General features: G+C 36.9%; 1 protein-coding gene across 1 annotated transcript; it reads left to right on the plus strand.

Annotated features, from left to right (window-relative positions):
- Nucleotides 1-1,253: 1,253 nt before the first annotated feature.
- Nucleotides 1,254-26,483, plus strand: LOC121875310 (nibrin-like). Its single transcript, XM_042379800.1, has 14 exons — nucleotides 1,254-1,346; nucleotides 3,989-4,122; nucleotides 7,161-7,327; nucleotides 8,367-8,526; nucleotides 10,512-10,634; nucleotides 13,132-13,264; nucleotides 13,535-13,663; nucleotides 16,230-16,381; nucleotides 16,676-16,935; nucleotides 17,087-17,201; nucleotides 18,796-19,410; nucleotides 20,755-21,024; nucleotides 23,804-24,046; nucleotides 26,138-26,483. Exons 1-14 carry the CDS (start codon nucleotides 1,313-1,315, stop codon nucleotides 26,360-26,362), a joined length of 2,760 nt encoding a protein of 919 aa, XP_042235734.1. The 5' UTR covers nucleotides 1,254-1,312; the 3' UTR covers nucleotides 26,363-26,483.
- The last annotated feature ends 501 nt before the right edge of the window (nucleotides 26,484-26,984 follow it).

The following is a 26,984-nucleotide window of genomic DNA, read 5'->3' on the forward strand; positions in this document are numbered from 1 at the left end:
TACAATGTAATGACAGGAAATTCCCAGAAACAAGAAATCGTTCTCTGAAGGATGTTGATTATTGATCACATGGTTGACTGCTTCTGTTTTAAGTCCAAAGGAGAAGAACCACTTTGGGAAAATTAATTTGTAAAAGTGAACTATTGAGACGTTGAGAATGTCCATAAGAACCCATTTTTTGCAGTTAACAAATATAATATATCATTTTGAATAGTTCTCACTGGCACTCGATGAGAGTTGTGATGTCAAAGACAGCTTTCTTAATCATTTTTACTTGGGGTATCACCAACCATTTTAAGCTCGCACTCTTACAGAAGTTTCAGTAAACAGGGCAGCATAAACTGGGTTGCTGCCAGAAATTAAAGATCAAGCCAAAGAAACAAATTCTAAACATAATATTGCTTTTCTACATTTCATCATCCATCAAGAGGTCCTGTGTAAGTGTTCTGCATCTAAACAATGTCCTGTTGCAAAAGTGGTCAACATCATTCCATGAAGACTGGGATTCAACCACATGCAATTTGTAACCCTGCTTGAGGAATACGAATCCCAGCGCCCAAATGCTTTATTTCAAATGAATGTAAGATGGTCTAGTTTGGAAAAAGTATAAAAAAAAAGAGTGTGAGAACTGAGGGCAGCGATTAGTTTGTTTTTGAACACCAAACAAGGAGATAAACATTGACAATTTTACATCTAAAAAAGTGTGGCCGATCAACCTGACTAAAGCTGGCACCGTGACCCGCCGTTTAAAATAATTATTACTTCAATCCAACAGTGATCAAGTAATCATACAATACAAATGACACTACACTTGTTATGCTTGGTTCTCAAATTGATGAAGCCATTGTTAACATCTCTGTGACACGCTCCCATATATAACATGGAAGTACTGTACTCCCCAACAGTGTGCAACATGTGACCAATTGTCTGACAGCAGGCTAGTGAGCTATAAGTGTCGAAGAGGTTAAAAAAAAAAGATTATTAATTAGATATAAGTGAACTACTCTCTTGACCTCATCCCCTAATTGCTTGAGGGGTCTTTAGAGTAGTCATGATTAATGTTATGTACGACTTACACGAAATCAAATTCCCAAAAGTTTTAAGCAGAGTTCACAAACAAAATTAAAAATAACATAAAATATCGAAGTTTAATCCAATTTTAAAAGGTGGAATAGTTATAATATCACTAATGAGTTAATATTTCTGTATTAAAAGAAGTATTACTCTGAACCATAACCCCGATATATGACCGCCTTGTTATGGCTGTTAAAGACCTTCATCACGGTCCAGTGTTTGTGAAGTAAATCCCAACATGTGGACGTTGGAAGGAAATGCAGCTCTCCCTAGTAAGTGTTAAGTTGTTGTCACTGTCTTATAGTATGTTGTGAAAGTGTGAAGTAAGTTAACACAAGGTAATAAAGTATATACACAGGAGTTAGTGATGGTCCTGGCAGGTGCTGTGGAGCCTCTTGAAGTATTGTTCCTGGACTCCAAGTATGACAGTTTAAGTCAACCAACAAAACCAGATTAAAAAAAAGGGTCAATTTGCACTTCCACCTCCCCATCTGTTAGAAAGTTAAAACTGTATTGTTCTAGTGTTTGTGTCTCAACCGAATGTGACCTTCATTTTCGTCGGAAATTGGCCGGGTTTTTCGAATTTTTTTCGTGAGACTTTTTCGCAAAAAATTAATCGCTAAGCGAATAAAAAATACACCAAAACACACTAGAAAAACCTAACCTAACCTGACCGAACTGACTCTCACCATATGATGGAATCACCTATTTCTTACCTTAGTTGGCCTGGAGACCAGGTTCTTGTTCGTCGTTGGATTCTGAGATTCTTACACAACGCCAACATATGTGGCCCACATATGCTGGTCTTTGCGATATTTACATTCAGTCTTGCACTTATGACACTTTACTGAGGTCGGGAGAACACCATGCGATCGAAAAAATGCTACAGTTTCTTCGTTTTTTCCCAAAAACTCGCAATCAGTTCCATATAATTTAAGTGACACTCATCGCAGACTTCCATGGTCGGAACTGAACTTGAATTTTGAAATATGAGAGACCCAAAATAAAAATCGATTTTGATTGGTCCAAAAATACTACGAATTAAACCCAAAATCATTTTAATTGGTGGAAAAAAAAACGCTTTTGATTGGTCGTGTGACGTGTATGGGAATGCATGTGCATGATGGCTTATGAAGGAGACACACAGTGTTGGAGGAGAGACAGGTGATAATGGAGGAAGATTAATGGAAGAAAATAGAGAAAATTTTGGATTTGCTTCTCCGTTAATATACATTTCCGGCAGTAATGTAATAGATGAAAATGATCTTATAACTAGATGTCTTATTAGAATATGATAAAAGATTAGTGGTAGGAAGTGGGAATGTTTAAACTCAATAATACCAAAAAAGATTACGTTAGCTTGCAAAGTGAGGTACAGTTGTTGCAAAAAGTATATTTTCTCAGATTTAATCCTGATCTCTATTTGTATATTTTCTTTCTGTTTCTTCTCTTTGTTGATTCTTATTGGATTTTAAATATATCTTTACAAATTTGCTGATCATATAATCTACTCATAACTTTAATTACTTCTATCATAACCCCTCGGGAACGTCTATATGCAAACATCGGTAGCTTCAGCCGTTTTTAGCCTCTCCTGGTAGGTTAAGCCCTTCTAAGATGGAGCCAATTTAGTTGCTCTCCTTTGGACATTTTCCAAGATCTCTATATCTTTGATCTTATATGGGGACCATATTTGATTAGCATACTCCAAATGAGGTCTAATCAATGCTGTATAAAGTGATTAGAGCATTTATTCATCTGTTACTGTGCTCAATATTTATGTATATAACAGAAAGAAAAAAATATGAATGACTAGATCCATTGTACAGTGCCAGAAATGTTTTTTTCACCATAAGCTGGTTATAGTATTGAGTGCCATTTTCACAACATTGTACGGTAGGTTCATTACAGTACTTTGGGTTTGAGACTACAGTAAACCCTCAATAACTCGGCACATATGAGGCTCTGGCCTTACCAAGTTATCCCAAATTCCGACTTATTGAGGCACTCCCCCCCCCCCACAGAAATACTGTACAACAATAACAAATTATCGACCCATATATGTGTACATGTAATTACTAAATGTAAAAAAAGTAACACTTATCAGCACTACAGGCGAAGAATGAAGCATCATAGTAGGTGACACAGATGCATGGTAGGTGACACAGAGGTATGGTAGGTGAGAGAGAGGCATGGTAGGTGACACAGAGGTATGGTAGGTGACAGAGAGGCATGGTAGGTAACACAGAGGTATGGTAGGTAACAGAGGTATGGTAGGTGACAGAGAGGCATGGTAGGTGAGAGGCATGGTAGGTGAGAGGCATGGTAGGTGAGAGAGAGGCATGGTAGGTAACGCAGAGGTATGGTAGGTGACAGTGACACAGAGGCATGGCAGGTGATGCAGGTGGGCCGGATATGCCGAGATTTTCCCAGATAATTTTATACATCTCGGCATTTCCTGAATACATTCCGAGACCATGTCCATGCCGAATTATGTGAAATTCTGAGTTATCAAATGCCGAGTTATCGAGGGCTTACTGTATACGGTAATCACTCTATGGTGATTAGGTTAAATTAGGTAGAGTATAAGGAAAATAACATATGAGGCTACGACACCAGACCGTGAAAGTAAAAGCATTATTTTTTTTATTATGACCAATGCTTAATTTCAGATTTGAACTTTGTGTAAGACATGTGATAAAATTATTAATGTACAATGTAGTACAGTACTGTAGTGTACTGTACATTGTTTTAAAGGTGAAATGTCATAGAACCAGTAGCAGCTTAATTACAGGCGCAGTATATTACTGTACATTATCATCAGTTTTTATAGAAGAGTTAATTCTACAGTACAGTATTGATATACCCTGTAACCCAATAACATCAAATACTTGTACTGTATTTATTATTTCAGATAAAGTTCACTACCTACATTGTGGGTCAACACTGTTGGTGAGCCGGAAGGAAGGTCACATTTATCTCCAGGGGGACATTTCCATCAGCCGCCAACATGCCTCCATCTTTATAATGCATCCACCCACCAACTTGGTAAGTTGATGATTTCTATTAATTGTTTGTATCTGTTTAATTTTCATCTTATCCCATTTCCAATTAAATGCTGTGATGTGTACTGACCAAGAAGCACAGATATCTGTTGTCATTTTATTTGGACATCGTGGCAAGATGTTTATTGTTCTGAGTTAGTAGGTCATTGCACCTAGATTCAGTTCCTCATTAGGGAGGCAATACATGATTGATATTTTGTGGGAGCCTCAGCCAGTACTACAGTAGTAGAGTAGCCACATCACTACCTGTACTATACTAATTGTTTATAAATACCCAACTGGCTCAAATATTCAGGCCAAAACGGAGACACTGTATACTGTGCCTTTCCTCTCTTAATATGCCTGTGGTGGGACATAGCAGCAAACTGTTAGCTCTGTTTTACATTAAAATACAAGATTTTTCATATTGACTGTTGAACATTATGTATATTTAATACAAAAAATGACTAAACCTAACATAATGTAAACAGTTATACTAAATTAACATTGAAGTAAATAACTTTATATTGCATTGTTTACTGTTTATATTAGATAATTATACAGTAGTGTAGAGTTATCCTCCTTTGTTTATTTTCATTCTGGTCGGTAAAATTCAATCATCAAAATGTTACATAAGTCTTGTAACACTTATTAGTACGCTATTGTACTTATATAATTTTATTTATTATTTTAAATCTCAAGTGTTTTATGTAAACTTTATTAAATGCCAAATGAGAACCACAAGTCCGGAGGATCAACACAAACTGAACAATACCAATCTGAGATGATTACTCTAATGCACATGTGATCGTCCAAGAGAAACTTATGTACTGTACAGCAGGCAGGCCACGAGTTACGGCCGTCCAACTTAAGATCATCCATACCTACAAACAGGATCCCAATACATTTATAATTCTTTTTTTTTTAATAAAATCCCATTTTTACATTGTTTTCATTATTCTTTATTGTTTAACATCACTTTATTTACATTATTTGTTATGAATGGGATGTAATAATATTTTTGTATGGGCAATGCTGTTCTTTAACCCAACCTAAATTATGGAATTAACACTGTTCTGACTTACCAACAAATCGGCTTATGATCAGTCCAGGAACGTATCTCTGTCGTAAGTCGGGGATGGCTTGTACAGGTGCTCCTCTACATACGAACGAGTTAAGTTCCTGAGGTTTGTTTGTAAGTCCAACTTTACTCTTGTAGATACCAAACATATTTAAAAAATGAAAGGATTATGGATATTTAGTACAGCTATACCCTTTAATACAGCCTTAAAACCTGGCTCACACTTCTCCTCCTAGGTAATGTTTGTTCTATCTGTAATTTTCTTCAAAATAATCCATTCTCATCCATATTAAACACCTGTTCTGGCAGGTAACCCCCCTCAGTGATGATGTTTGTATCTCTGAAAGTTTGTAAGTTGAACGTTCTTAAGTAGAGGAACACCTGTACTCAGAATATTGGAATATGTATTCAGAAAAATGGTCTCATGTTGCTGCAGCAAGGTTAAATGGTGCTGTTCATTCACCATAAGGATAGAAATTTGTGTAAATCTAGAGAATATTTTCGTTTGATAGGTTTTATAATTAAAATGTGATTCAGTTTCCTATAGTCAACACTGTGTCTGGCTCAATACAGTACTGCACTGTACTGGTTACTAATTGTATACCAATATCTTGGCAGATGCCTTATTCGGTGCACCCCAATTGTTGTTGTTAATAGTTAGCACTGGTTGGGACAGTATTAATAATGATGTTAATAATGGAGCAGCTAGTACTGTAACAACTTTAGTAGCACTGGCTTTAGTTTTATTGTCTGAAAAGCTTATGGTACTGGCATCATATTACATTATTAGTAAAAATAATATTAGTACTCTGTATTACCTCAGTTAACTTGAGTACAATATTGTACAAGTAGTACAGTATAGCTGATTGTATTAGTAGTTGTAATTTGAATAGTTGTAGTAGGCAAAGAGGGATTTACAGTACAGGGGAAGTGTTGAGGTGACATAATTATATACGTATATGTGAAGTATGGACACTTGATACAAGAGGAAGGGGCAGATTAGAATGATGGGCTGGAGAACAATGTGTGGGGTAAGTAGGAGAGTGAATGATGAAAAGTGAGGAGTTCTTACAAGCCTGTGGATTAATACAATACTCTCCCCATCCACTTTTCTTGTTCACAAACATCGATAACTTTTCTGGATGTTAATAGCCAATACAGTAGTGGATGGCAGTTGTTGTGTTTGATGTCAACATTTTGATGGATCTTCTTGGTCACACTCATTTCTTTGCTTCTTCTTCAGCTCTCAGGGTTCATTAGTGTATACCTGTAATATTTGCTGATCTGGTGAAACACAGTGAAGACTCGTGATTCATTTCCTCCTCACCTTGCAGGTTGGATTTTTTTTCTCCATATCCTTTCTGATTTGTATTATGTCAAGTTCTCTGAAAAGATTCCATACAACCTCCACTGTTTCTTCCTCACACTATGCAGAGGAGAAACAGGTGGAGACAAACTGTCCTGAGGGGGGCCATTTGCTTCCAAGGTGGTACAGGAAAATTTGAAATGGAATAGGATTAATCTTTCTTGACACTTGGTTCTAAATCAACAGAACCAAAGGTATGGATTTTCAGGATCATTCCTTCACATCTCTTAAAAAAATAGTGAATTCTGAGCTACTGTAGTATAACTGTCATAGAATAACAATGCTATGAGTTAATACTGTATTCCTCTTTTCCATAAACTACAGTACTGTACTGATATAACACCGGTTTTCCCAGGGCTGAGTACAGTATTACTCATTGAATAACCCCTCTGTTGTTTAAGGTTCTTGTAAGTGTTAGATTTACCAGATAACTTCATGTACTGTATAGGTAAAGTTTACACAGTTCATCTTTAATTAAATGCCCTGTCACTGAGTGATTTATTATATTCTACTAACATACAGTATGTAAGTTAACTATAAAAAGAAGATTTATAAGGATTATGTTAGCATAATTTTCATGTATTTTATCTTTTAGAAAAACATGCAGGCCTTGCCTAAGGTTATGCTAAACGATTTGGGAGCCAAGTATGGCAGCTTTGTGAATGACGGTATCCAGAGAGATGAAAAGCTACCAGATAGGGCGACAACTGAGCTTGTAAATGGTGACACGGTCAGATTCGGCATGTTTAATAGCTCGTGGAGGTAAGGCTATTGACTAATTATGTAGACTAATAAATACCCATTAATCAATTTTTTTTGTCGTGTACAGTAGATTTTCGTTATATCATGAGAGTTAGAATTGTCATGAAATAGCAATTCGCGATGCAGTTGGAAATATAGTGGACAGGATTGGAGCCCCCAAAAACACATCAGACGATTCCTTTAAGTTATTTATTTCATGCAGCCAGACTCACTACCAGATTACCTGAACACCAGGTTGACCTGTCACATCATGCCAAACATCTTGTACTCTACCCGCATGGAGAAAGTATTGCATGACTTCTCGGTGCTTTGAGGGATAGAAGTAACACTTGAGGGACACTTAGGCATCTTGAGGTGATGAGGGAACTGGCAATTGTTGCACTGGGTTGAAAGTTATGGAGAAGCAGAGCGAGTGTCCACACAGCACTACGGTTCAGCTGATACGAGTGAAGAGGTGTGGCTGGCTTTGGGTGAGAGGCTCTTGCTGCTTGTCGTCAATCGAGGTGACATAGTTCCGGTATCATCTTAGTCACTGTGTTGCATCATTTTTAGGAATGTTTGGTCTTTCTGGAAGTAGGGTTTCCATGCTTGTATACAGGTACAATAATCCAGACTGGGACATTCCATATGTGAGATTTGTACAGTTGAAGGACCATTTTCTTATCTTTGTATTGGAAGGTACGCGTTATAATTCCGAAATCTTGAATTGCTTTTCTCACTGTTGCCTTCTGTGAGTGATCTATCACAATGCCTAGATCTTTCTTCTTATTAACATATCTAGGAAAGTGTTATTAACATTGATAGGTAGGTTTGCTGGGTAATGCTTTTTCCATAACAAGCCATTAATTGGGAGTTGCTGGTCGATGGAATGTTGGCCAAATGAAGGTCAACACTGTACATGTGTTTAATTTTCCACAATGAATGTGTTACTCAGATATTTATGTCCATTTATGATAAGTAATTTTTGTTAATAGTTAAGTTAGGTTCGTGCTGTACAACTTTTTCAGTGTTTGACTGTAACAAACTTTTTGTATTCTAGGTTAGTGTATCGGCCTCTGGTAGTGACGACATCAACTCTTCGTCCAGAAAGCAAACCAGCATTAGCTGAAGCTCTGCTTAAGCTGGGAGGTCACTTGATCGGTGAATGGAAAGATGCATGTTCATACCTGGTCATGAATGCCGTCACACTCACAGTCAAGGCACGTCACACTCTTAACCCCTGAAGTACTGACCCCATCGGTCGATGTATGGCGTGTCCAGGTTTTGCTTTCAAATTGTGCACCTTTATTTTGCTGGGAATAGATGATTTGTGGTAACTTTAGGCCTCTCCACTGTCTTCCTGGGGTACCTCTCTCCCACATTCTCCCTCAGTAATTTCTTGACTGGAATGCTGTGTAGACATTGCTCCACCTCCTGCCTCCCCTGACCCCTCCTCACTACCTGCCACTTGTCCCCCCATCTCCCCTGACCTCTTCTCACATCTCTCCATCTCGTCTCCTCTTTCACCAGAATTATACTATACATTTTTATGTTATTTTTGTGTTTTCCATCCATCTACACGTCATATTTTTTACCATTGGGGTGATACTGGGGTGAACTGGTCCACTGCTGCTGGCATGTACAGGAATTTTTATTATACTTACAAACTCTAGAAACCATTTTACATGCACCATTTTATATTAAAGGATAAGTCCAAAAATTACCTAATATTTTTTTCTAATATTTTTGTTATTTTGGGGGTTATGAGAAAGAGTGATGTCATCCATCTCTGACGGTCCACTACGTAGGTGGCCCATATAGGACTTTGTCTTGCATTTCCACACTCCATAAACTATTCCCTACAAATTCATAACACCAAAAATTAAAAAAAAATATATATATATATATATTTTTTGCCTATTTTAGGGCTTAATCATATTTCCCAATAGTATTTAAGTTATAAACTATTCTAACACAAGCTGGGTCTCATCAACATTAGCTTCCAACATCCATAAATACTAAAATGATAAAAACAAAACTCCCAGAACAATAAAACCACAAATATTAGCCGCCAACGTGTGAATAAATATATTCTCCCCTACAAGAACATCTTGACATCAGGGACACAAAGTTTGTCAACTGCATACAACACCTCAATCTTCCCTGCAACTTTATATTGGACTACCCCACAAAGACTCAAGAAACATAACATAGCACAATTATACCCCCATTTTCTAAACATTATTCCACTTAGCAACCTCCTTCTTCTGGAGCTGAGTGATGTTTATATTTTGTGCTGCTTGAAAGCAGTTCATATTTTCATATTTTGTATTGCTAAACATTATGTTCACTAATTTCTTTACAGAATATTTAACTTCGCTTGTGACTAGTGTTATTATATCAGTGCAGAATACTGTATGTATATGCTGAAAGTGAAAACTATGTTTTGTCTTGAATATCAGTGTTGTTTTAAAAAAAATTCTGACAATAAATAATATAGTCCTGCATTTCTGATTTTGCATTCAGTTCTGTGGAATGCAGTGCTGACTTATGTTGTCTGAGTACCTGCGGCCGATCGCTGATTACTTGCACCATTAAGTGGCCGACTAGTGTATAAAGGTTGCCGACCCCTGATCTAGAGACAAACTGAATGCACCTCTATGTATCATCTATCCTCACACCAAAAACCACATTTCCTAGAGAAGAGAAACTACATCTTGATTGACTTTGCTGTGGTCATATCCTTTCCTAAACTATGAACACAATTTCCAATTTACCTAAAATCCACTCTGTTCACAAAGCATTGCTGCCCCTCACACCAACTCACTACATGACCTACATGTATCTAACACAAAGGGTCTCTCAAAATAACTGACACAAAAGATCTCTGTAAGTTATCAGTAGTTTTTAGTGATTACTTGATGTTCAGCACTAATGTATCAGATGATCAGTGTTAGAGTATAATAAATGTGTCAAGATGACCAGTATAAAAATATTTGGATGAATCAGTGTGTCAGAATCAAATGAAGTTAATGTCATAGAAATGTAGCATTAAAATAAATTGAATTTTAGATGATGTGTCAAAATAGGTTGAGGTATCTGATAATCACCAGAAAAACAGTTAGCATGACAGGTAGCCTTGATGATATTATTGATATAAGAAATGTAATCATTACCTAATTTTAAGTCCAATAGTTTATTACAGGTTGTGTGTTGTCTAGCTGCCGGAGGTCACATAGTAACACCTGAGTTTTTTACCGAGTGGCTGGAGGCTGTGGTGAAAAAAGCTCCTCATCCAAATCCTGGTGATTTTCAGCCTCCACTACAGGTTTGTGTTGTCTTAGAAGTATAGTAATGTAAGTGTAAGGTACATTAGATCTCTGATTTAACTCAAATTGATACAACAATTTTGATTCAGTGTGACACCCTAAATTACTCTAATTTTTTAAATTTAAGTGCGGTCAAGTGTGATATTATGTGGTGTTAGCTCAGATCGGTAATAAAACTATAAAAATCAAACAAAATACACATATGTAAATGTCAAAAATGGTGTAAAACTTATGGAAATGTTGAGGTTTACTTCAAATGAAGGTTTTGAAAACAAAAATAAGGGATAAAAAATCAGACAGAAACAGGTGAAAATGTCAGAACAATTATTATACATAAGTGATATCCACAGCTTGTTTACCCTTTTCAAAGTGCCAAACACATTTCACATCAAAACTAACACTTCCTCTGTCTCTTCTGCACATGGAAACTTCCTATTGTTTATGTGTGTTCTGTTTAAAGTTTCTGTTCTCATATTTCACATATCCTGTCATTAAGGTGTGTGAGTAAGCTGTATAGATTCTTGGCATGGTGTAGAGTTGTCCTTGTATTGAGGTGTTCTTGTGGTGGGTCTGTTTGGGTGAAATAGATATCTTAAAGAATTAATTGATGTATATTTTTAGGCTGCAGTTCTGTATCCTATATTTCCTATAAAAATACAGTACATAGAACAGCAGATTCAGTACTGTATTAATATTAAATGTGGCATGCTATAGCTATTGAGTTTGATACCCCTGATCTAGAATGTACCTGAACATGTGCCAGTGTTGGTCAAGTCTGGTCTTAAGGAGCTCACACTTGGTGCTATCACAACATTTTCTGGCAGATTTGTACAATAGTTCCCAATCCTTATTCCAAAGAAGTTAGCTCTGGCAGTTTTTTTATATTTGTGGGTTCTTTAACTTGAGGCTGTGATGTTCATTGTAAGAAGATCGTGAAATATGTTTTTATTGTTTTGTCTCTTAGGGAAGCATTAAACTCTTTTAAAATTTTAATTGAATAACTTTTTATAAGGTTTAATATCACCTGAAGACTGATCGGCTAACAAAAACCGAAAGTTTCCTCTGCTCCTGGTAGATGGCAGGACTAGTAAGGACTGGCCAGCACCTACACAGTTCACTCACAAGTCATGATGCTCTTAATTTCATTTGTTCCATCAGTCACCTTGAGTCTAAACAATTGTAGTCCTGGAAGCAATTGTTCAGATTCAATATGAGCTACTGTAAAATTTGTTAAAAAGTGTTCTGAAATGATGGTATAAATGTTAATGTGAGAAAAAGTGATGTCTTGAAGGATTTTGTTTGGCTGCAGTCCTGCATCCTATATTTCCTTTTGAAAATCATAGAGCAATATTGCAATTTGCTTCCGAGTCCTATTCTTGGGACTTTTATATCGAGGAGCTACTGTAGCGGTATATGTAGAAGTGCGAAATGAGAATGGTTTTGCATGAAACAGCTTGTAATAATGTTTGTTATCTGTGTCTGCTGTAACATGTATATATGGTTAGTGTTTTTCATCAGCAGAAAGGCCTCAAGATATCCCTGTGTATTCTTGTCACTTCATACAAACTAGCATTGCCCGTCATCATCATCATCGTTTAGCTGCCATTTTCCTCATTTGCATGGGTTAGCCTCGGTTACCCAATGGCAGCTCTCCATGCTGCATGGTCTATATCAGTCTCTCTTATTAGGTTCATAACTAATGTAATTTCATACAGCCTCTCCCCATGTCATTCTTGGCCTACCCCTGGCCCTCCCTCTATCCACATTTAGTCTCATGCACCTCTTGATCCAAATGGTCTCATTCGTTCTCTCCACATTACCCAAACCATCTCAGCCTGTCTCTACACAGGACTTTGCCAATGCTCTTCATACCCAGCCACCCTCTCAGCTCTGAACAGGGCCTCAGTGTCACATTACTGGTACATATCCACTTCACTATCTTTTCATTTCAGTCACCTTATATCATCATCTTTAACTGCCATAGAACATCACACTTCTCACAGCCACGTACATTCTTCCTTTCACTCGGAGGGAAGGTTCTCTTTCCGTCAATAAAGGCAGCAGCTCCCTAAACTTTCACCCTTTTCTGACTCTTGCAAATGAGCAGGCTTCAGCACCCCCACTGGCACTGATAATGTCACCTATGTAACAGAACTCATTGACATAGTCCAGGGACATATCCCCAATATTGAGTTTCTCCAGTCTTGCTGTGGGCACATGATTAACTGCACATAGAGAAAACTTAAAGTCAGCAAAACCCCATCGTCTGCCATTTGCTCCACAGCACATTTTCTGCATCCACTTTCCACACTCATTGTACGCTATTGAGTTGCTGCCAACACCTTTCTTGGAGACAGCACATTCCATTCCTTATAGCATTTGGTGCCTTGCTTTTACTCATTCTTGTATATCTCTTCCTCCTTGGTGTCCATCCCCTTCCAATTCAGTGCATCTCTTACTGTATAACATGCCTGTACTGTGTTGGTTCTTTTTCAGGAGAGGAGCATCAGAAGTGCAAAGGTTTCTTTAGCTCCTAATAATGAGAGGAAGTCATTGTTGAGAGGGCGTACATTTCTATTTTATTCTACAAGACAGCTTGAAAGAATGAGACAAGTCATAGTTCTTTCAGGTGGGTATATTCATATTTTTTTAAGACTGCTCTAGATATTGACATGTAGTAGATATTTTTAATACTTACATATTTGACAAATTATTGAAGATGTAACTTGAATACCAAGATGCTTTCTTTGTTTCCAGTGACTATATGTTTATATATATCAGCTGAGCAATAGCCATCCATTGTATAAATTGTCTGATTTTCTGTATTGACTAAATATATATTATATACCTAATTTACGGTATAATTAATCACGTCATTGGGGTTAATTTGTTGTTGCAGGTGGCAGTGCAGAAGAGTTAAATGAAGTAAATTACAAAATGGTGACCTCTAGTAGTTATGTCTTGGTGGAGCCACCTATGAAAACCCCAGGAAGCTCTCAGAACATTACTACCTACACCACTGCACGTAGTAAGTAAGGGTAACAAGGCTTACCTTATTTTACTAAATGAATAACACCAGTACAGGTATGCATGTACTCTTATACATTCTCTACATACAATACCTTGGAGACATTTGTTACTCATACTACGCTGGGATGATTATTGTAGTATCTTAATTTTTTATACTGTACTCACTATTTTGAGAAAATGTTAGGAACTCGAGAGATATACTTGTTGATGATCACAGGCTCTCACCAGTGTTACTGTACAGTGGTAGCACACTTGCCTCTCACCACTGCATCCAGGGTGTAATCCAGTGTGACCCAGGTAAACATGCGAGGGTTTCTCCTGGTCATCTGGTTTCTTCCTGTACTAACACTACACCTGTGAGTGATGAAGGGCAAACTCGAATGAAACTATGGTGGGAATAACAAGCCATGGCTTCCTTCTCTTATTAAAGTGGTATATTAAAGATACAATTAAAAATGTCTAAATTATATAACATAAGAACATAAGAAAATAAGGAGTCTGCAATAGGCCAGTTGGCCTGTGCATGGCAGCTCTTGTCGAGAGTTACTACCACTCTCTATCATCCATGAATCTATCTAGCCTCCTTTTGAAACTCTCCAGCGTTCCAGCACTTACTACAAAGTTGCTAAGTTTGTTCCACTCGTCCACCACCCTATTTGTGAACCAGTTTCTTCCTATCTCCCTCCTAAACCTAAACTTATCCAACTTAAATCCGTTGCTCCGAGTCCTATCCTGCTCGGGTATTATAAGAACTTTATCTATATCCCCTTTATTGATTCCTTTCACCCACTTAAATACTTCTATCATATCTCCCCGCACTCTTTGTCTTTCTAGGGAATGCAAGTTTAGTTTCTTTAACCTTTCTTGATATGGAAGGTTTGAAAGTCCCTGAATCATTTTCGTCATTCTTTGCTGCACCGACGTCAGCTACACCACCAAATTCAGCATCATAAGCATCTTCAACAACAACTTCAGTTTCAGTAAAAGTTTCACCAACAACTATGACATCTTTATGGAAAGCTACAGCTTCAGCCAGAGTTGAACCTGATGACTTCGTCATCTGAGTAAAAACTCACACAACATTCATAGGCTGTCCTTATGTTTTTGACTTTACCACCATTGGTGATTAGAATTTTTGTTTTACATTTGTAAGTATTTTTTAAACCATATATGAACAGTAATAAGTGTTGCTTTCATATTCTTATGTAGAGAAATGACGATGATTTCACATGTACCCACTTACATACGTTGGCCTTCTCAATTCTTCTCGATTTTTCTTTAACCATTTGTGGTTAGCTACTTCTATTGTTCCATTTATTAACATTCAATAACGTTACTTTAAACATACATACCCTGTATAAAATTTTTTACATGGATTTTATTACAGCTACAACCAGGGTCTTATTGTCTTCAATTTCTTGAGTAGAACCATCGTCACAGGTGTAAACACTAACGAAAACAATGCCGTCTCGTCTCCTTTTGTGTGTTTTAATATTCTAGGTATTATTAATGAATTGTATTGTTCATTTTGCATATATAAACATCAATTCAATCAAATAGATATTCAATAATAAATAATAATGAATCTTTTGTACATATTCATAATAAGATAAATGACGCTGTATCCTTGAGTGCGCACATATACATTGGCATTCCACTATCAGGCTCTCACTTTTTTCTTTAAGATCGGTGGTTACTTGTATTGTACGGTACATTAAAAAACATTAATTAAAACATACATATTTTTTTACATTATTACATATTACTACAGCAACAACCAGGGTCTTATTTTCTTCAGTTTCAGATGGATAACTGACATTATGGATGTAAACACTGACAACAACAATGGCGTCCCCTTTCCTCTTGTGTGACCAAATTATTATTGATTTATATTGTATAAGGTGAATTCATAAACATTATTTAAAGAATATAGTTTACATTTTTCATTGATTTTAATGTTTTGGGGGAAAGGAGGGTAAAAAGCCACACAAAAGATATGAAAAGGTCCGACTTTGGAACGCATCTCATTATAGCTTTATTTTAATGGTAATTAATGATTCACGATACTATGACTCGCCTTATACTGCAATATTGGAGGACACTTTATCGTTGTTATTCGAGGCTTTACTGTATCATGTGCATGTACAAGTTGTAGTACTGTATGTATGAAGATGGCAGTTTATAGCAGAGTAACTTTATTCCTTTTATTTTTTAAGAGATGACTAATAATGTAAGATGGGGAGGAAAGCATCTTGAGCAATGGAGGAATTTAGACGAGACATTACACCGCTGTTTATTTTAATGTGATGTGTTGAGTATTAAGTTACTGATAATATGTCAAGATCACACAAGGTATAAAAGTCTACTGTTTCCATTTGGGGAACATCACAGAGCACTTGTTGGTATTCAGTTATAGTCACTACGTCTACATTCATTAATCTTTACACCACTTTGTTACTTTGTTTCATCCTTTCTGATGCCATGCATGCATTCTTTGTCAAATCTTTCAAGATTTATTAATTTCCCTGAATTGATGTACTGCTTATCTCAACTAACCTTTACAGAATTGGTAGAAGATAATGGGTTGCGTGTTGTACCTGAGTCAGACATTGGTTTAGCAATTCTGTATGTAACTGCAACAGGTCATTGCAATCCAGCCTTCAAGGTATCTAGCATCCTACAAAGCACAACCTCATCCACGTCACAATTTACTGAGGTTAGTTGGTGCACTGTTAAGGTGTCTGTCTTTTTCTCAGTCAATGCAGACTATATAATGCCACTGTAGCTATTCATTATAATTTGAGAGATCATTATAGTGATAAGAGGGAGAATAAGTGACATTGAGGTCTTTATATTGCTGGTACAGTACACTATAAACATGGACAAGTGAACATTTATTCAAATAGTGTTTCATGTCTTTCTCTTCTTGTGAAGTTGGTTGACACCTGTATGTCATAATATCTTATGTAACCACCATCTTGATATTGTATTTTCTTGTGCCTCTTGCCAGGGTTTGAAGATATATGCTACAGAGACACAAGCAAATGAGAATTCCATATCCTTAACGGGGACACGAGTTGTGGCTGAGAGTGGCAAATCACCTGCTTCCAGACAAATAAAATCTACACTGCCCACCTCCACCCTTCCCCCTGTCCTCAGCGGCTCCTCAACATCGACTAATGCATCCATGTTAACTATGCTTGACCAGCCACTCACGGCTAAAACTGTCAATGACGACAAAGAAAACCTTCATAATACTTCTAGGAAAAGGAAAGAATTTTTGTGTGCAAATCTATTTTAAGCATAGTGAAGACATTAGATAGACCAATTGAGACAAATACCTGAATTCACATAAGTTTGTTTGTAAAAGACACAATTATACTATTTTTCCAATGAAACCTAATGTAGAAATAACTTTTAGGGCACGACCAGTGAGTGAACAGACGGGAGGACCTCTCACCAAACGCACCAGCAAACTCAGCCTCACCCAGAAGCATCAAGACCCCCCAAGCCCCACACAGCCAATCGAATCTCAGGTAAAATTACAATCTTCTTGAAAATCTGTTTGGAGTTAATTAATTTATAATTTTCTGTTGAAGTATATCTGATTATTAAAAAAAAAAGGTCAAATATAATAATGTTAAATAACTGAGCACATTTTATAGTTTGATTTCCAGACATTAATTCATGGTCACTCAATCTTGTGACTTTCAAAAGCACATTAAATGTTAACCTTAGAATTCTTTTAGACGTTCGTTGATCCATGTATAATTCTACACCATAAATTGTATTATTTAAAGTTGTTCCATCTTAACATATATATATATGCACATACTGTATATACAGATACCTATACAGGGCACCTTCTTCACATGTGTATATAGCCCAGGGCTCTGTTCCTCACTATCTCTGAGAGTAAATACTGTATTGGTCAGTGCAGTATGTTCTTATTCATTGGTATATAACATCTTAACCCCTTCACTGCGGGGACACCAATTTTGATCATTCATTTGGGTAATGCCAGATGATTTTATTCAGCTCAAAGGGGGGTGGGGGCATACATGAGGGGATAATTATTTTATAAAGATGATAAATGTTTTTGTACATAGTGATAAACTGAAATTGTGTCGGTAATCATAAAATCCTGACTTTGCTTACTTACTTACTCACTTACCTACTTAATTACTTTCTTACTCACTTAATTACTTTTTACTTACTAACTTATAATTACAGATATTACCACAGATTACTAACAATTCATTCCCCCCCTTAAAAAAAAGAAAAAAAAAGTTGTTTCCATTCGACCTTATCGCTTAAAGTGTACAGTAGTGTCATACTGCAGATGTGTTATACTGTGATTGGGGGGCAGAGTGTTGGCTGGTTCCTGCTAAATTCAGCCCAGATGTTCAAGAAGGCCATGCCCACACTTGAAAACCACTGGGAAATTTGCGGTGTTTATGTATACGATGGTCGCAACTGCCTAGTTCAGCCTCCCTTGTGTAGACTGCGTATGAAAACAAGAAAATAAGATGGAAAAATAACATTGAAGTGGTTATGGCCAAGAATGGTAACATCAGTGAGAGAAACCTACAAGTTGATTTTTGCCTTAGTTTTCCATGGTCAATAAACCTATCTGTTTTTACCTCCTGAGATCCTCTGCAGCAGTCATATACGGGCGTCCCTCGAATTATGGAAGCGTCATGTACCCGGAAAGTTGCCTGTAATGCGAAATTCCCTAACTCTAAATACAAGCAGCTGTAGTTGAGAGAAGGCAAGATATCTGGTTAATGTTTGGGACTTTAAATGAGTACAGTACTTATTGTTCTTATTCCTCTCAAGGCATCTCATCTCTTTTCTTCAGATCTTTATTATTTCTCTCCATATTCCTTAACTATACTTAAGTCTTTTACCTCACTTAGCATCTTGGACAGCCATATTGATATCTGTGTTTGTCACCCACCACCATTTACATTGATTTAACTACAAATGTCATTCACATGTTAATACTCACACCTCATGCTTTATGTTTGAACTTAGCTCCTCATTATCAAAACCAGTAAGTTACTATATAAACATGACCTGCTCAGTTTGTAATTTGATGTAGTCATGAATGCCCATTCTTCCCCACAGATTAACGGTGATGAAATCCAACCAGATTCGGTATTGCCAACTTCAGAGTTTAGACCACATCACTTCAGTACCGAAAAAGATGAAACTCTTGCCCCTGTAACTTCGACCCCTGATGCAAGACGTGGTCAGCTAAACGGCTCAGACACCAGGGCAGCTATTACTAGCAAACCAACTACCACCATCAATAATCTGGACCCCTCTGTTGATTATACTATTAGACAATCTGTCCCATTTGTCCCTTTCACTCTGCCCAGCTTGAAGGTTGAGACATTAGATCCAGATGAAGTATTAACTCAGTCCTTCTCTGATGACAAACAAGAACCTCCCAGTGGCAAGGTTGATGATTGTGTCATGGATGTGACAGATTGTCGTGCAGGGAAGAGAAATGCAGTGAATGATGGTGACACTTCCCTTTGGAAGGGAGGAAAAAAGAAAAGAATAGAAAATGTGAATGATGGCCCCATAAAGACTGAGAGAATTAGTGGAAATGTTAGTATAGTTGGCCACTTAAATCAGAGGAATCAAGATTCTGTGTGCAATGTTAAATGGGAACTAGCAGATAAAGACCCATTTGCTTTGCCAACATCTAATACAAGAAGAAGATCAGGTGGTCAGGTGAGACTTGTATCATATCTTTGTTGTGTATGAGTGGTGAGTTGGATTTTTCACAGATAAGGGCAAAGAAAAGTTTTGATTTTTCTCTTGTCTCTCTATTTCTCTCTTTGTCTCTGTCTCTCTATCTCTCTCTTTGTGTCTGTGTCTCGGTCTCTCTGTGTCTATGTTTCTATCTCTCTCTTTGTCTCTCTCTTTCTTTAATTGATTTATTTTTATTTAGACTTAATGCCATCTCATATTGTTGGCTGTTGCTCTCTGTCAAAGAAATAATCATCACCCATATTTCCTATTTTTAGCTCAGTTGGTCTGAAAGCAGCAGGAGTTATTTAGGTAATCACTTTTAAATAATTTATCCTGGTTACTGCCTTCTTCCTTGACCACACTTTCAAGAATACAGGCAGTGCCATTTCAGAGTCCTTTTCAATAAAATCTTTTGTCATACCTCTAGCTCAGGTGACCAGTGTTGTACCATATGCACATTCCTCCCCCATTTGATATCTTGGGGGTGAACATTCTTCGAGTAAAGATCAGATCTGGACAACCATGCCATTCCATTAATTTCTTTTGTTTATTATTCTGCTTACTGTAGTTTTCCTGGTCTGTATTCTCTTTTATGTTACCTTTTATACTTAAACTAATCTAAAATTATAGTTTTCTGTGCACAGTAACTTGTTTCACTCTAGATATGGCATGTGAGTTTATAACACTTGAAAATCTGCTACAAATTTCAGATTTATTTTTTAAACTGTGATAGACTTAGAGGTTCACACGACAGTCTGCTTTCTGAAGGTTAATATTACTGATAAAGTGACCCATATTCAGACCATCCTTACATACACTACAAGATAGGCCAAAGAACACTTTTTCTCAGAATTGAAATTTAATGTGTAAAGACTAACTGAAAAGTGCTGGTATGAAGGAATTTAATGATGGTGAAGTATAATTAAAATAAAATTACACAGAGGAAGGGTGGCATAATAAGTATTAACCAGTGTCTCAATGGTCTGAAGAAAAAAGGGGGACAGTCATGGATTAGATTTCATTGGTACACTAGTTTGGGAAGAGACAGCAGTGTTATTTTTACATTACATTAGATATGGTAGTGGGCCAAATTAAAGTACAGTAAAGTATTAGAATAGCAAGATATTATTACAGTAATTAAATAATCGAAATATGGCCCTTTGTCTGAACATTTTGTAACAGTTGGTTAATAATTATGGATGTGTCCTAGTGTGAGATGATCTTAAAAGTGGGGAAAATGAATAGGCCATTGACTGGAAAAATATTTCATTGTAGTGACTTAAAAGAAAGAAGGTGAAATACAGTACTGTATGTATTTTCCAGAGTGCTGTAGTAGGAGATAAAACAAGCAGAATGACTGTGAAAAAACCATCTTCAGATGCTGATTTATTTGCCCTTCCAACATCCTCTCGGTCTCAACGCAGGAGAAGGATGCTCGAACAGAAAGTCGAACTTGCAGGAGTGCCTCGGGAAAGTGGCAGGATAGAGCCAGAGCAAACACCTGTAGCCCAAAGTAATAATGCACGTGAAACAGATGAGAATCAGTGTCAAAATAGCAGGATTGTTACAAGTCAAGGAAACTTTATATCAAAGGTAAGTTTGTCTAAATTTGCTGTTGTAAAATTGTCATGCAGGTATTCACCAGTTTATGAATTTTTGTAGGATCTCAAAGTAAGAGAGGTTACTTTCCTGGGATCCCCACGCAAATGTGAATTTGGGTATATTCAGGTCCCCCATGTATGTACTGTATACGTATAACCCATGGTCTTGTGGCAAAATATATAACCAACAAAAGAAGGGAATGCCTGGGAGATGATCGCAGAACCAGTGTGAGAGAGAGAGAGAAGGACTCCTTGACATTAATTTAACCTAAGGTACCATACAAACACCTTAAGTGTACAAACAGACACAAATATTAACCTACAGCACAGTTGCGAAAATGTGTTCCTTTTACCCCCTGTGCTAACCCGTGTCTATCTTTACAATATAAACACGTTAGTTTTCACTTTCCCCAAAAATATCAATTTATGTAAAAAATATGCCTGACCTAATACAGTACCTTAGTTTTTGGCACTTGGGGTAAAAAAAATAATTTTGTTTAAATTTCACACAAAGGTTTTACTTTACCTGCTGAGTAAGGATCTGGGATCACAATTAAAATTTTTGAGTAATTAGTGGTAATTAATGACTTGAAATAATTAATGCTATTTAAAAAGTCAATTACGCTGTGCCCGTAAGTTTTAAATCACCTTCATAAACATTTTCTTAAAAATATAGACTATGGTGTCTACTAGTCTGGAAAAGCCAGGGAATTTTACAAATAAACCTGGAATTTTATGTGAATTAGGTTCAGCTTCAAAATATTGTTATTTTGACAGCAATCTCACCATAAATTAATGATGTGCTGTATAATTGGTAAATAATTAAACTTTTAGGAACAAATTCTTGCAAATAGTTCACTCCAATAACTAAATTGTTTGTGTATGTATCATATTTCATGTTAGGGATCAAATAACCAAATATTACAGGTTATAACTACTAATTCTGTAATAAGTATTGTCGGAGATGAATTGTTCTTATAATTAAATAATTTAATATAAGTGGATTATCCCACATACTAATCATGACTCATGAGTCATATAGGTGGATCAAGAGTGTGATTTTTTTTTTGCCGGATTTCCGTTTTTTTGGAACATCCAAGTTGACCCACGTGAATTGCACAAATCTGAGGAGAAAAATATGGAGGAGGGGGTGTCAAGGTCTTTGCCGATGTTCATCATTAGGCATGGGGTCGGTCGTGAGAGGGTCTTCAATTTTTTGTTTAATATCATTTATATTACATTTAAATTTGTCAATAGTACAGTATACATATAATTGAAAACCTCTAATTTTGTTATTCTGTCGTAATAAATACCGAATTAATGTATTGTACCTAGAATTTTTCAAATTTACACCTGGAAAAGCCAGGGAATTTTGTTTTGTCTGGCCAGTAGACACCCTGTAGCATCACTATGAATGAATGGGGATTGGTTGTGTAACGATGGACGTGATTGGTGGATAGGTTTGCTATAGGTTGGCCACTTGGAGACTGGGGTTACTATAAGGGGTGTATGAACACATTTCTGCAACTGTACCATATGAAGTACTTTAAATTTAGAAACACACTCAAACCATAAAATACACATTTGTACATTTTCACAGTACATGTGTACACTCACTGTTACATTTACATACTACACTGAAGTATACAATACACTTAAATTTATATTTAATCTGTCTTATATATTATAGCAGTCTGTGAACACACAGTGGAGCACAATGTAGTTGTTGTTTACAATGCGGACCGTGTATTGGAACTGAGGGGCTGGCGTGGCTTCTCGGACTTTCTGGTTATCAGAATGTATTTCGGGATTATTGGACTTCAGTTTTAACAGACTTTTTGCTTTAGCGACCATGGTATCCCCCTAATTATTTAATTATCTCAAGGCTTTGCTGTATATTTAACTGGCACTATTTGAATTTCTCAGAAACTTAAATTTTTCTGACCCTTTTTCTCCTAGTTGGTTTTGAGTTATTAAGGTTAACTGTCCAATAAAACCCCCCAGAATTCAAAATAATTGGGACTCTAGCCCTTACAAATTATAAGATTTTACAAAATATGAGGGACACCTGCTCCCAAGGGGGAAAACCCCCAAAACAACGGAACTTTAACATTATCTGCCCCAATCAAATTTTAAACCCTATCTTGAATGTTTAAGGTCTTGTATTTACCTCTTGACTTCACATCTTTCTTGTTAGAAACTCCTTTTGAGGTCCATGGTTATCATTGATAACTCGGATAACTTATCAGACATGATGGTTCAAGCACTGGGCAATGATGGAAAAAGTTTGCACAGTACACCGTAGAAGTGCTCTCCATGACTGACCAACGTGAACTAACCCTAACCAACAGGTCCGATAAGCATATACTTGTTGACACTTAGGCAGGCAGTCGCATCCCATGGCGATACAGTACATGTATATGTCATACATACAACTATTCATAAATATCTCTCATAATCCAAAATTTTACCAAATACAGTATACTGTACAGTATTATGAAAATTGTAATTCTGTATACGTACTAGTATACATATATTGTAATATTTTAAAATGTCTCATATTTCAAAATTTTACTCAATACTGTATTATGAAATTTGTATTATATATTTCATGACAGAAAAACATTACGAGTTATGAGTGATTTCCAGTTTGAGGGATATGAATTGTGGGGTCTTACTGTAGTAATATTTCCATTTTTATGGAATATCCTAATTTTTGTATTTTAGTGGTGATCTTTGTGTATTATTTTCACTCTCCTAATTCATTACAGAAAGGGTGTTCCATAAAGAGAAGTCCAAGTGAATTAGAGGCAGCTGCCCAAACTGGTGTGCCCCCTCAAGAGAAGGCCACACATGGAGATGTTGCAGAACTCGATATCAAGATGGAGAAATCTTTGGTGATTGTAGAGGTTGCCTCCCTTGTGAAACGACCTTCTGTAAATAACACAACTAATGCTCAAACTCTTCAAAATCAAAGTCTTGGTGGCCTTGTAAACTACAAAAGGTTCAGAAAGGTTTGTATAACACTGTTTATTAGTTATTTTTATGGAAATTTTGGGCGGTAGCTTAGAAATGGAAATATGTTTTGTGTGAAAAATAATTGTGGTATAAGTGAATAATTAGAAATAACTTTGGCTGTGTGCCGGGCTTGGGGTGTGTCATATCCTTTTCTTGGTTATTTATGTCTATGGAGAGAGCAATAGGAGTAAGAGTGGGTGACTACAGAATGCAGTACTGTACCGTACTGTACTGTATATCATAGACATGGCGACACAGTGGTGTCATGGGGGCATCACGTGGCCTGGTGTCACAGGACCTCACACACTCAAGTGGTGCACAGTCAGGTGTGGTCCCAGGCCTCCCTATCATGGACGGATTAACACATCGCTGCTTGTTGTTGGGTCTCGTGGGCAGTTATCATTGGGTACCTGGGTCCTCACTGTGTGAAGGTTAACTTGGGTATGACTCAGCTGTTACTGTTGTGTTGTTCTCACTGACTTAAGCACTGTTCAACACTGGTTCCATTCCTTAACGAAATTAAATAGTAACTTCTGGTGAGAACTTGGTGATATTCCGGTGGGAAGGAGGGGTTCAGGGAGGGAGTTGGGGTGTGTGCCAACATAACAGTTGACCTGGCCGTTGCCAGAGCAGCGCCAGACACATCTTGACCCTTTGGTGGTCAAGGATGTGTGTGTGTGTGTGTGTGTTTGTAATTGAGGAGTTACCTTAAGAAGGGGCTTGATTAGCAAAATAACTTTTTGATATATTGTGCATTAAAGTTGCCACACCCAGAAACATTCACCTTGCCAGTTTTTGTATGCACACTCGCACCACTTAAGCACTAATATGGTATTATTTATTTATTGTGTGATCATGTTTAAGTGATATAGAATGTATTCTGTCATATTAACCAATAATAAAAAAATAAAAGACAAACAGTTCCTGCTCAGCCATTTATCTGTCAATAAGGCATCAGGAATTTGATGTCATAATAACTCATCTGGGGTGAGTGTGTGTTTTTTATTGGGGGAAAAGTGAGTAATTTACAATAAAAATTTCATTAACCTGACACCAAATGAACCTAGAAAATGTGAGAATTATGATGAAATTGTATACTATCGTTTTAAGGGAGTCACAAGACCAGAGGGGTAATTTTTCACTCAGTCCAGCCAACAACACCTTTCATACCTTCTCTACTACACACAATTTACTTCCCACTCTTCATTTTTCGTATTATATAGTTTCATAATATAGTTTCTTTATTTTTAAGTCACATTAGAGCATTGTCTTACAGTGCTATATTTGAGATAATTTAGGAGGGGCTTAGTAGAGGGCTCGGTTTACCTGTATAGTGAACTTGTTCAGAATAGAGACACATGTACTGCTGGAATCTTATGAGTGGTTTGGTATAGACAGGTAATACTGTAATTATATTAATACTATGGTAATATTTATACACTGCTGTACCCTTTGTTTGCAATTATGTGAGGAAAGTGTAGAAGCATTATCAGTTATAATTGGAGAGTTTTACTCTCAAATAACTACACTGAATCACATAAAAATCTGGGTGCAGTAACCCACATCTGCAGCTCACTGACAGAGGCATGATACTGATAGGCAGCGCTACTACATTGCAGTTCAGCCATGAGTGGATTGGTTGAGATGGGGTGTGTGCGAAAAAGCAGTACACTAATTGTTTGTGCGGGTAAAACCTTTGTCCCTTCTAACGCCATTGTTTTGGTTCATGCACTTTCCATTAGGCTATGGAAACATCCCACCCATTATCACCGTTCAGCTTTGGGCATATGTTGGGATGTCATTCGATGCAATAATTTGGCAGAGAAAACGGTTATACTCATATGTCAATACAGTACTATATATGCTGATAACCACAAAGGAAAAAGAAACACAAAGTTCCCAAGTGCTTTGGTCTTCCGTGTGTCTCTTTTAAACTTTTGTAAGGTAGTAGTGCGCTTAGGTATTTTAGTCTGGTTAATGCAAGATGATTTTATTCAACTGAGAGAAGCCCCTGCCTCACATAGGGTTAGAGGCCTACAACCTAATACAAGCAATGTTATTACAGGTATTTTGAATTTATTTTACAGAACACTGGTGACATCACATCGTTGCCAAAAATCTTAGGTGGCAGAGATCTTGTGGCACATGACCTGGTGAGAAATCGTCTGCGTGACGCCTGGTTTATGGAGAATGAAGATGTAACACGCATGCTTGATGAAAGGGATGCGTTTAACAGAAGACAGTCTGGCGATGAGAATTTATTTGACCTACCAATGAATCCCAGGAACCAGAGGAGGAGGATGATAAAATAAATGTTGTATAGAAAATTCACTTGTGTACATATTGTTGTGTCTAAAGTTTAGTACAGTATTTCTCTTAATTTGTTTAATGTAAAATAAATTTTTTTTTACAAATAACTGAAACAGAAAAATATACATTACTTTTAATCAATTACTCGAATTCCTTATATCGTGGTCTCTTGGAGTTCAGGAGTGACTATTGGAACAACAGTTAGGCCTCGTCTCTTACTGTGTGGTACAGTACAGTATTGGTTTATAAAGGTTATCAAAATACAACTGTTTGAGATAGCAGACTATGGGTTTCCTCTGTGAGAATAGTAGGAAATACAGTACAGTACATGCAATACCCTGAGAAGTACAAATATTAATTAAGAATAATGTTCAGCAATACTGCACACGAAGGAACTTCTCCAGAGATCTTTGTGGCCTGTTGACGTGAAAGGCAGTGTGTTGACATGTCAAATTTAAAAGCCCTTATTAACCCCTTTGCTGGCCGATGATGCTATTTACGTCACTGTGCGGACTGGTGGAAGCATTTAAGATGCGGTATTATCTTTCCACATTTATTTTCTGTCATCCCATATCATTTATATGCAATGTAACTATTTTGGTTTTTTGTCACTTAGACAGTTTA

This window comes from Homarus americanus, unplaced genomic scaffold, assembly GCF_018991925.1.
Source record: "Homarus americanus isolate GMGI-L3 unplaced genomic scaffold, GMGI_Hamer_2.0 scaffold56241, whole genome shotgun sequence".
NCBI classification, from domain to species: Eukaryota; Metazoa; Arthropoda; class Malacostraca; order Decapoda; family Nephropidae; genus Homarus; species Homarus americanus.